This window comes from Rosa rugosa, chromosome 5 (assembly GCF_958449725.1).
Source record: "Rosa rugosa chromosome 5, drRosRugo1.1, whole genome shotgun sequence".
NCBI lineage: Eukaryota > Viridiplantae > Streptophyta > Magnoliopsida > Rosales > Rosaceae > Rosa > Rosa rugosa.
Window position 1 is genome coordinate 50288066 of NC_084824.1, and position 12473 is coordinate 50300538.

Sequence of the window (12473 nt, forward strand, 5' to 3'; positions counted from 1 at the left end):
ATTTGAGTAAAATCCTACATTGAAAAAATGGTATTTTGGATATTGCAAATGGATGAACAAAGTAAACTTGAAATTAAAAAAATATATATAGGGTGAAAAGAGAATGTAGGATGAACAAAGTAGTTAGTAGAGTAACAATAGCTTCACCCATAATTAAATTGTTTCCTATGATTTCCCCTGCCACAAGAGCGGTTACATATAATCAGTGAGTATCCCAGGTTACTAACAGTGTACATGTAGCTGGATATGAACAATTCAGTTGTCAACCTTTTCAACTCGATTGATCATTTGTATATTGCTAAACACAAAAAATAAATTAAAGAATATGAAACAGCGCCGAAGCACTCGATTGTACAAAATCTCCAAATGCACAATGACATGTCGCATGACGCCAATGTTTCCCCATGAATCACTATAAAGAGCCACTCGCTACTACTAGTTTAACCATCCCAAAACATAAAGAGCTCAAACATGTCTTCCAATTACTTGCTTGTATTTCTTATTGGAGTGGTGGCTTTCACTACCGCTTCCACTCTTGCTGATCACCATGATCATCACAAACCACCCGTTCACAAGCCTCCCGTTGTAGAAATCTCTCACCTCCAAAAGCCACCAACCTCACATGACCAACCCCCTAAGGGTAAGGGGGAGAAGCCAGCACCCGAGAAAAAGCCACCCCACGAACACCGTTTGTTGGAGTCAGATGAAAGAACTTTTAAGGGAGAGAAACCACCACAAGAGCATAACGAGCCTCATAAGGGAGAGAAGCCACCACCAGAGCACAAACCACCTCATGAACATCGCTTGTTAGAGACTGATGACAAACCTTCCAAAGGAGAGAAGTCTCCAAAGGAGCACAATGAACCTCGTAAAGGAGAGAAGCCACCACCAGAGCACAAGCCACCCCATGAACACCGTTTGTTGGAGTCAGATGAAAGAACTTTTAAGGGAGAGAAACCACCACAAGAGCATAACGAGCCTCATAAGGGAGAGAAGCCACCACCAGAGCACAAACCACCTCATGAACATCGCTTGTTAGAGACTGATGACAAACCTTCCAAAGGAGAGAAGTCTCCAAAGGAGCACAATGAACCTCGTAAAGGAGAGAAGCCACCACCAGAGCACAAGCCACCCCATGAACACCGTTTGTTGGAGTCAGATGAAAGAACTTTTAAGGGAGAGAAACCACCACAAGAGCATAACGAGCCTCATAAGGGAGAGAAGCCACCACCAGAGCACAAACCACCTCATGAACATCGCTTGTTAGAGACTGATGACAAACCTTCCAAAGGAGAGAAGTCTCCAAAGGAGCACAATGAACCTCGTAAAGGAGAGAAGCCACCACCAGAGCACAAACCACCTCATGAACACCGCTTGTTAGAGAGTGATGGCAAACCTACCAAGGGAGAGAATCCACCGAGAGAGCACAATGAGCCTCGTAAGGGAGAAAAGCCACCACCAGAGCACAAACCACCTCATGAACACCGCTTGTTAGAGAGTGATGGCAAACCTACCAAGGGAGAGGATCCACCGAGAGAGCACAATGAGCCTCGTAAGGGAGAAAAGCCACCACCAGAGCACAAACCACCTCATGAACACCGCTTGTTAGAGAGTGATGGAAAACCTACTAAGGGAGAGGATCCACCAAGAGAGCACAATGAACCTCGTCAGGGAGAAAAGCCACCACCAGAGCATAAACCGGAAAATCCAGGGGATCAACCTCACAAGGGTCATGAGAAGCCACCACCAGAGCACAAGCCTCCCCATGAACAAAACGTAGGACGTCGTTTGTTGGAGTCTTCTTCCTTGGAGTTGGTTGGTAAACCTCCCAAAGGAAAGAAGCCACCCCCAAAGCACAAGCCACCAACCACACTTGATAATAATGATGTAGATCATAAGCAATTCCCAGACAAGCCACCAAAGGGTAAAGGAGAGAAGCCACCTCAGCATGATCGTCACCTTCGAGAAAATGTGGAAGAGGATGCAAAAAACCCACCGCAGACGTCACATCGGAAATTAAAACAGCCTCCAAGTACTCTTGCAAAGAAGCCTCCAACTTCCCCTCACAAGCCACCTCATAAACCTCCATCTTCTGACTAATCGATCAGTGCGCCACGCCCTAGCTAGCTTGCTATGGTTACCATATATCTGTAGAAATAAGAGTTGATATCCTTACCTTCTCGATCGTGTCGCTGTTGTACGATTCAGTTAAAAGCATTAGCTAGTACTACGCTCTTCTGCTTGATTTCTTGTTGTGCTTGGAATATTTAGTGCTTGTGTACGTAGTAGTTCATTAGAATAAAAGAGATAGAGTATTATGCTCTATTGCTCTTCTCATGTACCTCATCCATTGTACTAATCATGTTTGCTATAGTTTATCATGAATGGGTTTTCTAGCTAATTGAGATCGATTGTTGCTGTTAAAACTAAATACTCATGGGCTGCATGCCTGCATGGGATGTGAGTACGTGACAAGGTTGGCAGGAGGTAAGAGATATATAAATTGAAATGTATATTGCATATATCACTTGAGTTCAAGTTTTACTTTTATTATAATGTTTAATTGTAATGAATATTACTAAATGTAGTCTAAGAGCTAAACACATTTTAAAAATTACAGGTTTAAATCTCACTCAGATCATAGAATAGATATAATGGATAAGAATGGAGATGAAACTAAAAAACTATTAGATAAATAGAAAAGGTGAAGTCAGTGAGAGTAATCCCAATGGATATAGGGTTTGCCCATTCCCAGGTCGAGATGCAGCAAGGCAGTTATGTGGGGAAATGGACTTCATTTTCGAATTTGGACCAACAGTGCAAGCTTTGTTCTCCAAGCACCCATGCTCACATTTACATTTTAGTTTTAGTCACTGTTAATCAAAGAATTGGCGGGACTTGACCTTTATTTAGTGCCAAGACTTCAGTGATCGGTTCACATTTTTGGTTACCGATTCAACACTAATAGTTTTAGTCAAGTCTTTTTTTTTTCTTTTTATAGGAGGCATGTCTGCATTGATCGTCACACCTTTTATATATGGTCGTACGAAAAACAAAATGGTGTTTAGCTTCCATTTCTTCTCTGCTTACCAGCATAATTGTATTAAGTTAATGTTAAAATTTTTAATGAGAATTATTAACGAAGATTTTCTTCTTCTTGTTTTTTTTTTTTTTTGGCTCTTTTAGTTACACCACCCGTTAAAAATAAAAATTTATAGAGGCTTATACTGCCATTTTTTTTTATATTATCAACAAAAAAGAAAAAAAAACACGTTCATATCATCATGTGAGGCCATATTTTATTTTTTTTCACCTCAGACCTAAAAAATCTCTGGAGCAGACTTGAATTATTTGGTTTAGTGCCATCATTCTCTTTTATATTAGAGAAAGTTCTTAGTTTAACTCTCAAATGCTACAACTAGTCAATTATGAGTCAAACTCACAACCTTCCACTTACAAAGAAAAGACTATGCTACTAGACCAAATGGTATTGGGCATCTATTAATTATAAATTGACAATAAAGTAGAATGAAAAAAGAAAAAAACCAAAAGTTTAGTGATCCGAAGTTGTTGTATGAATTATATACATGCTTTCACGCGCACTGATCTCTCACCATATGTACCGACGTACGAGTGTGTTTTTTGGCCAAACCTTGATATTATATAATGAAATCTCTCTTCCTGAAATTCCTCCCAGGTATTTTACTTGAACACCATCATTCATTCTAGACATCCACTGATCCACATGCATGATCGACTTAATTAATAAACCACTTTCATTTACGTACGTCTTCAACTTAATTAATCAGTTTTATAAATGTTTTTGGTCCCTCTAGTGGGAAAATTAGTAAAAGCTAAACTACCCAGTGTCAATTAATAAGAAGAAAAAAGAGAGTGCTTCTATTATAGATTGGAATATGAGTCTTCTTTAGTGTGTGTTTATATGCCACTGATTATGCATGTGAGTTGTGAACGCTCCCTACGTTGTATGAACACCGGAATTGTCAAACTTTTCAACTCGACATGAGGACCCATTGCCATTTGTAAATTGTAACGGTATTACACAATGACATCACTCGTGACGCCACTTGTGAGGGTTACCTCTTCACTATAAAACGCCACTCACTCCTAGTTTTCCAAACCATCCCAAAACATACACAATATGCCTGCTTCAAAATATTTGCTTCTGTTTCTTCTTGGAGTGTTGGTTTTCACTACCACACACTCTATTGCTGATCACCGCGATGATCACCACAAACCACCCTTTCATAAGCCTCCTACTCATCCATCCGACCACCACAAACCACCCATCCACAAGCCTCCCATGGTGGAAGTCTCTCACCTTCAGAAGTCACCACAACAAACCAAACACATGCCTCCAACCACATTAAGTAAGCAAGAGCCACTCCCCGAGCACAAGCCATCAACCCCACGAGATCAACCTCCAAAGGGTAAGGGAGAAAAGCCACCACCGGAGCACAAGCCACCTCATGAGCACCGCTTGTTGGAGATCGATGGAAAACCTTCTAAGGGAGAGAAATCGCCAGGAGAGCACAATGAGCCTCATAAGGGAGAAAAGCCACCGCCGGAGCACAAAGGAAAGCCAGGCGAGCAACCTCACAAGCATCATGAGCACAAACCTCCCCATGAACACCAATTGTTAGAGTTGGATGGAAAACCTTCCAAGGGAGAGAAGCCACCACGAGAGCATGACGAACCTCACAAGGGAGAGAAGCCACCACCAAAGCATAAGCCACCACATGAACACCAGTTGTTGGAGTTGGATGGAAAACCTTCCAAGGGAGAGAAGCCACCACAAGAGCACAATGGACCTCACAAGGGAGAGAAACCACCACCAAAGCATAAGCCACCACATGAACACCAGTTGTTGGAGTTGGATGGAAAACCTTCCAAGGGAGAGAAGCCACCACAAGAGCACAATGGACCTCACAAGGGAGAGAAACCACCACCAAAGCATAAGCCACCTCATGAACACCAGTTGTTGGAGTTGGATGGAAAACCTTCCAAGGGAGAGAAGCCACCGCAAGACCACAATGAGGCTCATAAGGGAGAGAAACCACCACCAAAGCACAAGCCACCACATGAACACCAATTGTTTGAGTTGGATAGCAAACCTTCCAAGGGAGAGAAGCCACCACAAGAACATAATGAACATAAGGGAGAGAAGCCACCAAAAAAGCACAAGCCATCTCATGAACACCGTTTGTTAGAGACCGATGGAAAACCTTCCAAGGGAGAAAAGCCTCCACAACATCACAATGAGCCTCATAAGGGAGAGAAGCCACCACCAGAGCACAAACCAGGACATCCAGGTAATGAACCTCACAAGGGTGAGAAGCCACCACCAGAGCACAAACCACCTCATGAACAAAACACCGGACGCCGTTTGCTAGAGTCTTCTTCCACTGAGTTAGATGGTAAGTCTCCTAAAGGAAAGAAGCCACCCCCAAAACACAAGCCGCCAACCCCACTTGACAAAAATGATGATCACAAGCCATTTCCGGAACACAAGCCACCAAAGGGTAAGGGAGAGAAGCCACCACATCACGACCGTCAGCTTGGAGAGAATGCAGAGAAGGATGCCAGAGACCCACCACACAAGCCACCTCGGAAATTAAAGCCTCCAAGTACTGTTGCAAAGAAGCCTCCAACTTCCCCTCACAAACCTCCATCTCCCTACTGATCATCAGTTCATCATTAGTTTGCTACTTTCATGAGATATATGTAAAATAAGAGCTGCTATATCCCTACTTTCTTGTTTCACTGTTCTGCGGAGTTATAGCAGACTCTGTTTGATTCCATGTCGTACTAGCTTAGCCTACTAGAGATTGAGTACGTACTATGCTGTTCTTATGTAAAGCATCCAGTGTACTCACTTTAAATATCATGAATTAGCTTATATTTGCTTTTCCAATGTTAGATTAAGTTATTAAAAACAACAACAAAAAAAGAAGGTTAAAGCATGAACCGGCTTGTACATATACAGTCAGCTGCATGGGAGAGTAGTATGTGATTGGTGGTAGGATAATCACGAAATTAACATAAAAAAAAAAACAATTACATTGTATATGTTTTTAATTGGAATCCTTCGTGCAGTCGCTGTATAGTGCAATTATAGAAAGCGAATATAAGATAAGCAAAAGCTGCAAAAATTTCCCAAAATATTGGAGAGGAAAAACAACAACAACATGACGTACAAAAGGGAAAGTGTTGGCGCGTTTAAGTTGGACTTTGTTGAGGGGTGCAAAGGTTCATTGTTGATCGATGGAGGAGATGTTTTCTGTTCCTAGGAACCTTTCAATTTCACAATGCACATACAAAGTCAGATGGACTTCAGATAAGTTTCCCTACTCACAGTTGAATATGCCATTTACTAGCAGTCCAACTAAGGTCAGTAAGGTTATTCATTTACATTGCAAATAAGTCAATGAGAAATTATTACATGGTTCCGGACTATAGTACACGTGGTGGTCCGGGATGATATTATTGGCTCATGTGACTCGTAGTGATTTCTGATTGGTCTCTTAAATGAATTTTCTTTTTCTTTTTTCACCTCCTGCATGGTCTCCACCACATCCGAGTGATATTATTAGTTGGGACCACCACATGGCAGTGCCACGTGGTACTCCGGGACCACCTAATAATTCCCCTAAGTGAATGTTGGCATTTTCTTTTCCCCATATATAGTTGTATAGGGTAAACGGGATGTCTTAATCTTGGCTCCAAATTAATCTGTTTTTGTCTCTTTCATTACTTTCTTAATTTCGATCATTCTGTTGTAAGAATGCAGTTTCATTCTTCACATAATTTCAGTGACGGTAATGGATTTGCATAGATTTTGACAAATCACAGCATAATTTCATTATGGTGAGACTTGCCACCAATTTTTTTTTATATTATTTTTTTATTTTTTATTTTTTAAGGATTGCTCATGAGATCCACTTCTTAATAAGATCATGTCAAATCGACCATTCTGATTTTTAAGTCTCCATGAATAAATCATGCTCATGGAGAAAATGTCATTACTATTGGATCCATGGCTTACAGCCACCACAATTTGGTCCCTGGCCACCTACCCCATGTCGGTTGCTAATCATATGTTGCCTTCTGGTCCGCCGCTTGAGAAAAAAGGAAAGCCAAGCACTAACGCTTACACCCTCGAAATCCAATAAAATTAGAGACCTAAAATCCCGAAGGCCTTCTGGCAACACTTGCTAACAAGTTAGGCAAGAAGCCCATTGTTGACGAGGAGGCTCCGCCGGACAAGCCACACCGATGACCTCTCATTCTCCAATTCTAATCACTGTCTTATCTATACTATTATTAAGAGAAGAGGTTTTGTTAGCTAAAATCTAAAATTTTGACATAATTAACCTTAGAAGATTAATAAACTTTGAGAATTAATTAAATCATAAGGATAATTAAGACATTTACAAAATGTATTTTTATTAAAAAAATTTGAAAAAAAATATCCACAACCCACTTTTCTCTCTCCCATTTTCTTTTCTCTGCAATAACCAACTTTTTCCTTTTTTCTTTTCTGAAAAAAAAAAATTAATAACTTGCACATGGGGTTAAGAATACCACTCTAATTTTCTTTTTTATTTATTTAATATCCCCATTTTAGTGACCGCATAATTTTCAGAAAAGTATACCACTCTAACTGCAGTTATCAATCTATAATACATAATACCACATAGTAAGGCAGTAAGAATATTCCCGACATACATGGGGTTTACAACATCATCTTCGGGAAAGTACTATTAAGATTTCAGAAGATCCTAATATTCTTAGTCTACATGCAATCAGCACGGCAGTTATTTTGGGAAAATGTGAATGAAAAGGTTGCAAGAATGTAATTCATTTTGAAATTTGAACCTCCACCCAACTCAACTGAGAATATCAACAAAAGGCTCAAGTAGTTTAGTACAATGCTCAAATTCAACAAGAAGGGAAAAAGAAAAGAGAATAGGAGAACCTTATCAGGTTATCTGGGGTTCGCATCCAAAACCAATTGGCAATAAATAGAGTGACTCAAACTCTTATAAACCCATAAGTAAAGTTATATTTTTCCAATGTGGGAGGTAGTTATATTTTTCCAATGTGGGAGGTTATATTTATACACATTCTCAAAACGCCCCCGCACGTGTGGCGATTTCTCAAGCCATACACGTGGACAAGTTATATTGGGTGGCGGTGAGCACGTGTGGCCATCGCTGAAACCAAACAGGTGGGTAACCTGCTCTGATACCATGATAAAGTAATCTGGGGTTCGCATCCAAAACCAATTGACAATAAATGGAGTGGCCCAAACCCTTATAAACTCATAAGCAAAGTTATATTTTTCCAATGTGGGAGGTTATATTTATACACATTCTCAACAGAACCAACAAAATATCTTCCATTTCTTGTCCAAATCTAAATTGAAAATTAAATAAAAGTAATAAAAGAGTAACTCTTTATAGCCAAACAGGTAGACCAATTGGGAGTAGTAATTATGTCGTTGTAAAAGCACTTGATGGAGAACAAGTAGAACCAAACCCAACTCTAACAGCAAATTGGTCTTCCCAACTCTGCATAGATCCAATTTGGCATATCTTTTAAAGTGCAAAAACCTGCTTAACTAATAAGTTAAGTAGCAAAAGGTACTTGATGAAATTTAATAAAGTTGTTTATTTCAAAAGTTACACATTTAAGTTGCTATTTGTAGAAGTTAATAAAAAGCAGCTTTTATAAGCTAAGTTAAAGCTACTTGTGATTTAAGCTAAGCTATTCCAAATTGGACCATAGTATCCCAAGATGCAATTAATATTAGGCACACAACCATGTAGCATATCTGCATGTTTCCTAATGCATCCATTGCAAAGCAGCAAGTGATAAGAGTGAAATGTGAGTGTCCAGATAAAAACATTCAAATGAAGTTCATCTCAATAACAACAACTTGTGATATAAACAGCATGCCCAAGTATCATGATAAGTTTCAAACATGTTGAAACTACGATACTAGCAGGGCCGGTCCTGACATTTTGAAGACCTGAGGCAAATAATTAAAATGTGGCCTCACATAAAAAAACCATATAATCGAACAAATTTTTTTATATATATAAATTAAACCCCTACATTAATAGTAATACAAAAAAAAAAAAAGGTGTTCAATTCCTAAATAATTTTTCTCTTAGAAGTTGAAAAAATAAAAAAGAACAGAATATAATATATTCTTTACAAAAGAAACCAATGAAAAACAAATTCAATTTCAAAATATTCTTTCCATAGAAGCTGGAAAAAGAAGGAACAAAAAAAGTTTAATTGCAAAGAAACTAATTAAGAAAAAGAAAAAGACAAAAAAGTGCAATTAAACTTTCTTAAAAAAAAAACAGACAAAAAAAGAGGCCACCGTGCTTCGAACCTTGGTGCTGCAAGCAACAGCAAATCTATGTTGCCACTGCAGTAGCGTGGCCATACTATAGTGTATATGCAAAAGAAGAATATATAATTATACAATGAATATATGTAAAAAAAATTTAAAAAAAAAAACTTGGCGAGGCCCGTTGGAGGCCTCAGGCAGCAGCCCTCAGGGCCGGCCCTGGATACTAGACGAAACCATTAATTAAGAAAACTAAGATATTATATATATATATATTGATTGCGTTGGACCGGAAATCAAACTGCTTTTTATATATTAGCTCCGCTTTTCTATAATTTCGGTGCTTATCTTCTTATCTTATGTTCACTGTAACTCGTACATTTTTTTCAACCAATACATGTACTTTTCAGTTTATTGTTGAAAAATGTGTGCTTGTTTAATTAGCTTCTGCAGCTTTTGTTTAGCTCAAAAGCTGGCAAAGTGGCAATGAATTATACGCGCGTCCTCATATTATGGGCAGTAGAGAAGCTAGTGCCAAACATATATAGTGCAGAAACAAGACGAGTCTAAATGCTTGCATGAAGATCAATTTGAGTGAAGATGTCGGCACTAACATTCAGTAATATCTTATCAATTAGAATGAAGCTTATGTAGATCGACTTTACTCTGCTATTTTCTACACATTTGATTTAGGGACCAGTAAAGTAAAGCTAGAGTAATATCAAGACCTTTTATTTACTAACAAAGAGAAATAAAATCCTTCTATATATTATCTATTAGAAGGAATATAACGAGTGGGTGTACCATATGCTACTGATTATGCATGTGAGTTGTGAACGCTCCCATCGTGCAATTCCAACGTTGTATGAACACCACAATTGTCAGACTTTTCAACTTGACATGAGGAACCATTGCCATTTGTAAATTGTAACTATATACCCAATGACATCACTCGTGACACCATTTGTAAGGGTTACCCATCACTATAAAATGCCACTCACTCGTTTTAGTTTTCCAAACCGTCCCAAAACAAACATAATGCCTTCCAGTTACTTGCTTCTGTTTCTTCTTGGAGTGACGGTTTTCACTATCACTCCTTCTCTTGCTGATCACCGCGATGATCACCACAAGCCACCGATTCAAAAGCCTCCTACCCATCCCTCAGACAACCACAAACCGCCCATCCACAAACCTCCCATGGTGGAAGTCTCTCACCTTCAGAAGTCACCACAACCCCCCAAACACAAGCCTCCAACAACATTAACTAAGCAAGAGCCACTCCCGGAGCACAAGCCATCAACCCCACGTGATCAACCTCCAAAGGGTAAGGGAGAGAAGCCACCACCGGAGCACAAGTCACCTCATGATCACCGCTTATTGGAGACCGATGGAAAATCTTCTATGGTAGACAAGTCACCACGAGAGCACAATGAGCCTCGTAAGGGAGAAAAGCCACCACCGGAGCACAAAGGAAACCCAGGCGAGCAACCTCATCACAAGGGTCACGAGCACAAACCCCCCCATGAACAAAACGTCGGACGTCGTTTGTTAGAGTCTTCTTCCTCAGAGTTGGATGGTAAGCCACCTAAGGGAGAGAAGCCACCACAAGAACGCAGTGAGCCTCACAAGGAAGTTAAGCCACCGCCAAAGCATAAGCCACCTCATGAACACCAGTTGTTAGAGTTGGATGGAAAACCTTCCAAGGGAGAGAAGCCATCGCAAGAGCACAATGAGCCTCGTAAGGGAGATAAGCCACCACCAGAGCACAAACCAGGACATCCAGGTAATGAACTTCATAAGGGTGAGAAGCCACCACCAAACCACAAACCACCTCATGAACAAAACACTGGACGCCATTTGCTAGAGTCTTCCTCAACTGAGTTGGATGGTAAGTCTCCTAAAGGAAAGAAGCCACCCCCAAAACACAAGCCGCCAACCCCACTTGACAAAAATGATGATCACAAGCCATTCCCGGAACAGAAGCCACCAAAGGGTAAGGGAGAGAAGCCACCATATCACGACCGTCACCTTGGAGAGAATGCAGAGAAGGATGCCAGAGACCCACCACACAAGCCACCTCGGAAATTAAAGCCTCCAAGTACTGTTGCAAAGAAGCCTCCAACTGCCCCTCACAAGCCACCTCACAAACCTCCATCTCCCTATTGATCATCAGTTCGTCGTTAGTTGGCTAGTTCCATGATATATATGTAAAAATAAGAGCTTCTATGTCTCTACTTTCTTGTGTCAGTTCTATGATCAGTAATAGCAGACTCTGCTCGACTTCATGTTGTACTAGCTAGCCTACTAGAGATGGAGTACGTACTATGCTCTTCTTATGTAAAGCATGCATGCAGTGTACCCACTTTGAATACTATGAATGAGCTTCTATTTGCTTTTTCAGAAAGAAAGAAAAAAATCTAAACAGAAAAACATAGGTATGAGTACGTGTTGAGAAGATTACTAAGAAATTAATCAAATAAACCAAGACTCACTATTAATATAGATCACTGTACGTTTTTCTATTCCAAAGGGTTGGAAATCCTCTGCATAGTGCTTTCGGGGGTCATTATTGCCAAAATACCTCTTAAATTTGACAATAATTGTCAATTTACACCCTCAACTTACAATTGCAAGGAATTAATCTCCTAAACTTGGCGAAAACTGCCAATTTACACCCTCAGTCAAATTCAGCGTTTTATATCCAAACATGAGGGCTAATATGGTCATTTTATATTTTTTATTGTAATTTTATATTTATTTCTTTGAATAATAAATAAATAAAAAACTATTCTTTAGAAGGAGATTCATGCCCTAGCCTTCCATCTCCGTATTTATTTATTTCTTTTGTACAGTTTCTTCTACTTATTTACTCATTCATTCATGTTTTTTTTTTTTTTTTGCAAAATTATTCATACATTTTATTATTTCAATAAGAAAAATTAAGTAGAGAAATAAAATTTCACACTGAATCGAATGTGCTAATTATTTTATTTCTCCACTTGATTTAAGTGTAGGTATAATTTTACAAAAAAAAAAAGAAGAAGACATGAATGAATGAGTAAATAAGTAGATGGAATTGTAAAAAAAA

General features: G+C 39.4%; 3 protein-coding genes across 3 annotated transcripts; all 3 read left to right on the top strand.

Annotated features, from left to right (window-relative positions):
• Positions 1 to 436: 436 nt before the first annotated feature.
• On the top strand, positions 437 to 2337 carry LOC133710764 (early nodule-specific protein 2-like). The gene has a single exon (XM_062136898.1). The coding sequence runs from the start codon at positions 472 to 474 to the stop codon at positions 2098 to 2100; it is 1629 nt and encodes a 542-aa protein (XP_061992882.1). The 5' UTR covers positions 437 to 471; the 3' UTR covers positions 2101 to 2337.
• A 1807-nt stretch (positions 2338 to 4144) lies between these two features.
• On the top strand, positions 4145 to 5935 carry LOC133708488 (early nodulin-75-like). The gene has a single exon (XM_062133955.1). The coding sequence runs from the start codon at positions 4163 to 4165 to the stop codon at positions 5702 to 5704; it is 1542 nt and encodes a 513-aa protein (XP_061989939.1). The 5' UTR covers positions 4145 to 4162; the 3' UTR covers positions 5705 to 5935.
• A 4472-nt stretch (positions 5936 to 10407) lies between these two features.
• On the top strand, positions 10408 to 11778 carry LOC133708489 (early nodule-specific protein 2-like). Its single transcript, XM_062133956.1, has one exon. It carries the CDS (start codon positions 10424 to 10426, stop codon positions 11549 to 11551), a length of 1128 nt encoding a protein of 375 aa, XP_061989940.1. The 5' UTR covers positions 10408 to 10423; the 3' UTR covers positions 11552 to 11778.
• The last annotated feature ends 695 nt before the right edge of the window (positions 11779 to 12473 follow it).

Excerpts from the sequence above, each read along its gene's own strand:
- LOC133710764 (XM_062136898.1), top strand. The coding sequence starts at position 472 with ATGTCTTCCAATTACTTGCTTGTATTTCTTATTGGAGTGGTGGCTTTC.
- LOC133708488 (XM_062133955.1), top strand. The coding sequence starts at position 4,163 with ATGCCTGCTTCAAAATATTTGCTTCTGTTTCTTCTTGGAGTGTTGGTT.
- LOC133708489 (XM_062133956.1), top strand. The coding sequence starts at position 10,424 with ATGCCTTCCAGTTACTTGCTTCTGTTTCTTCTTGGAGTGACGGTTTTC.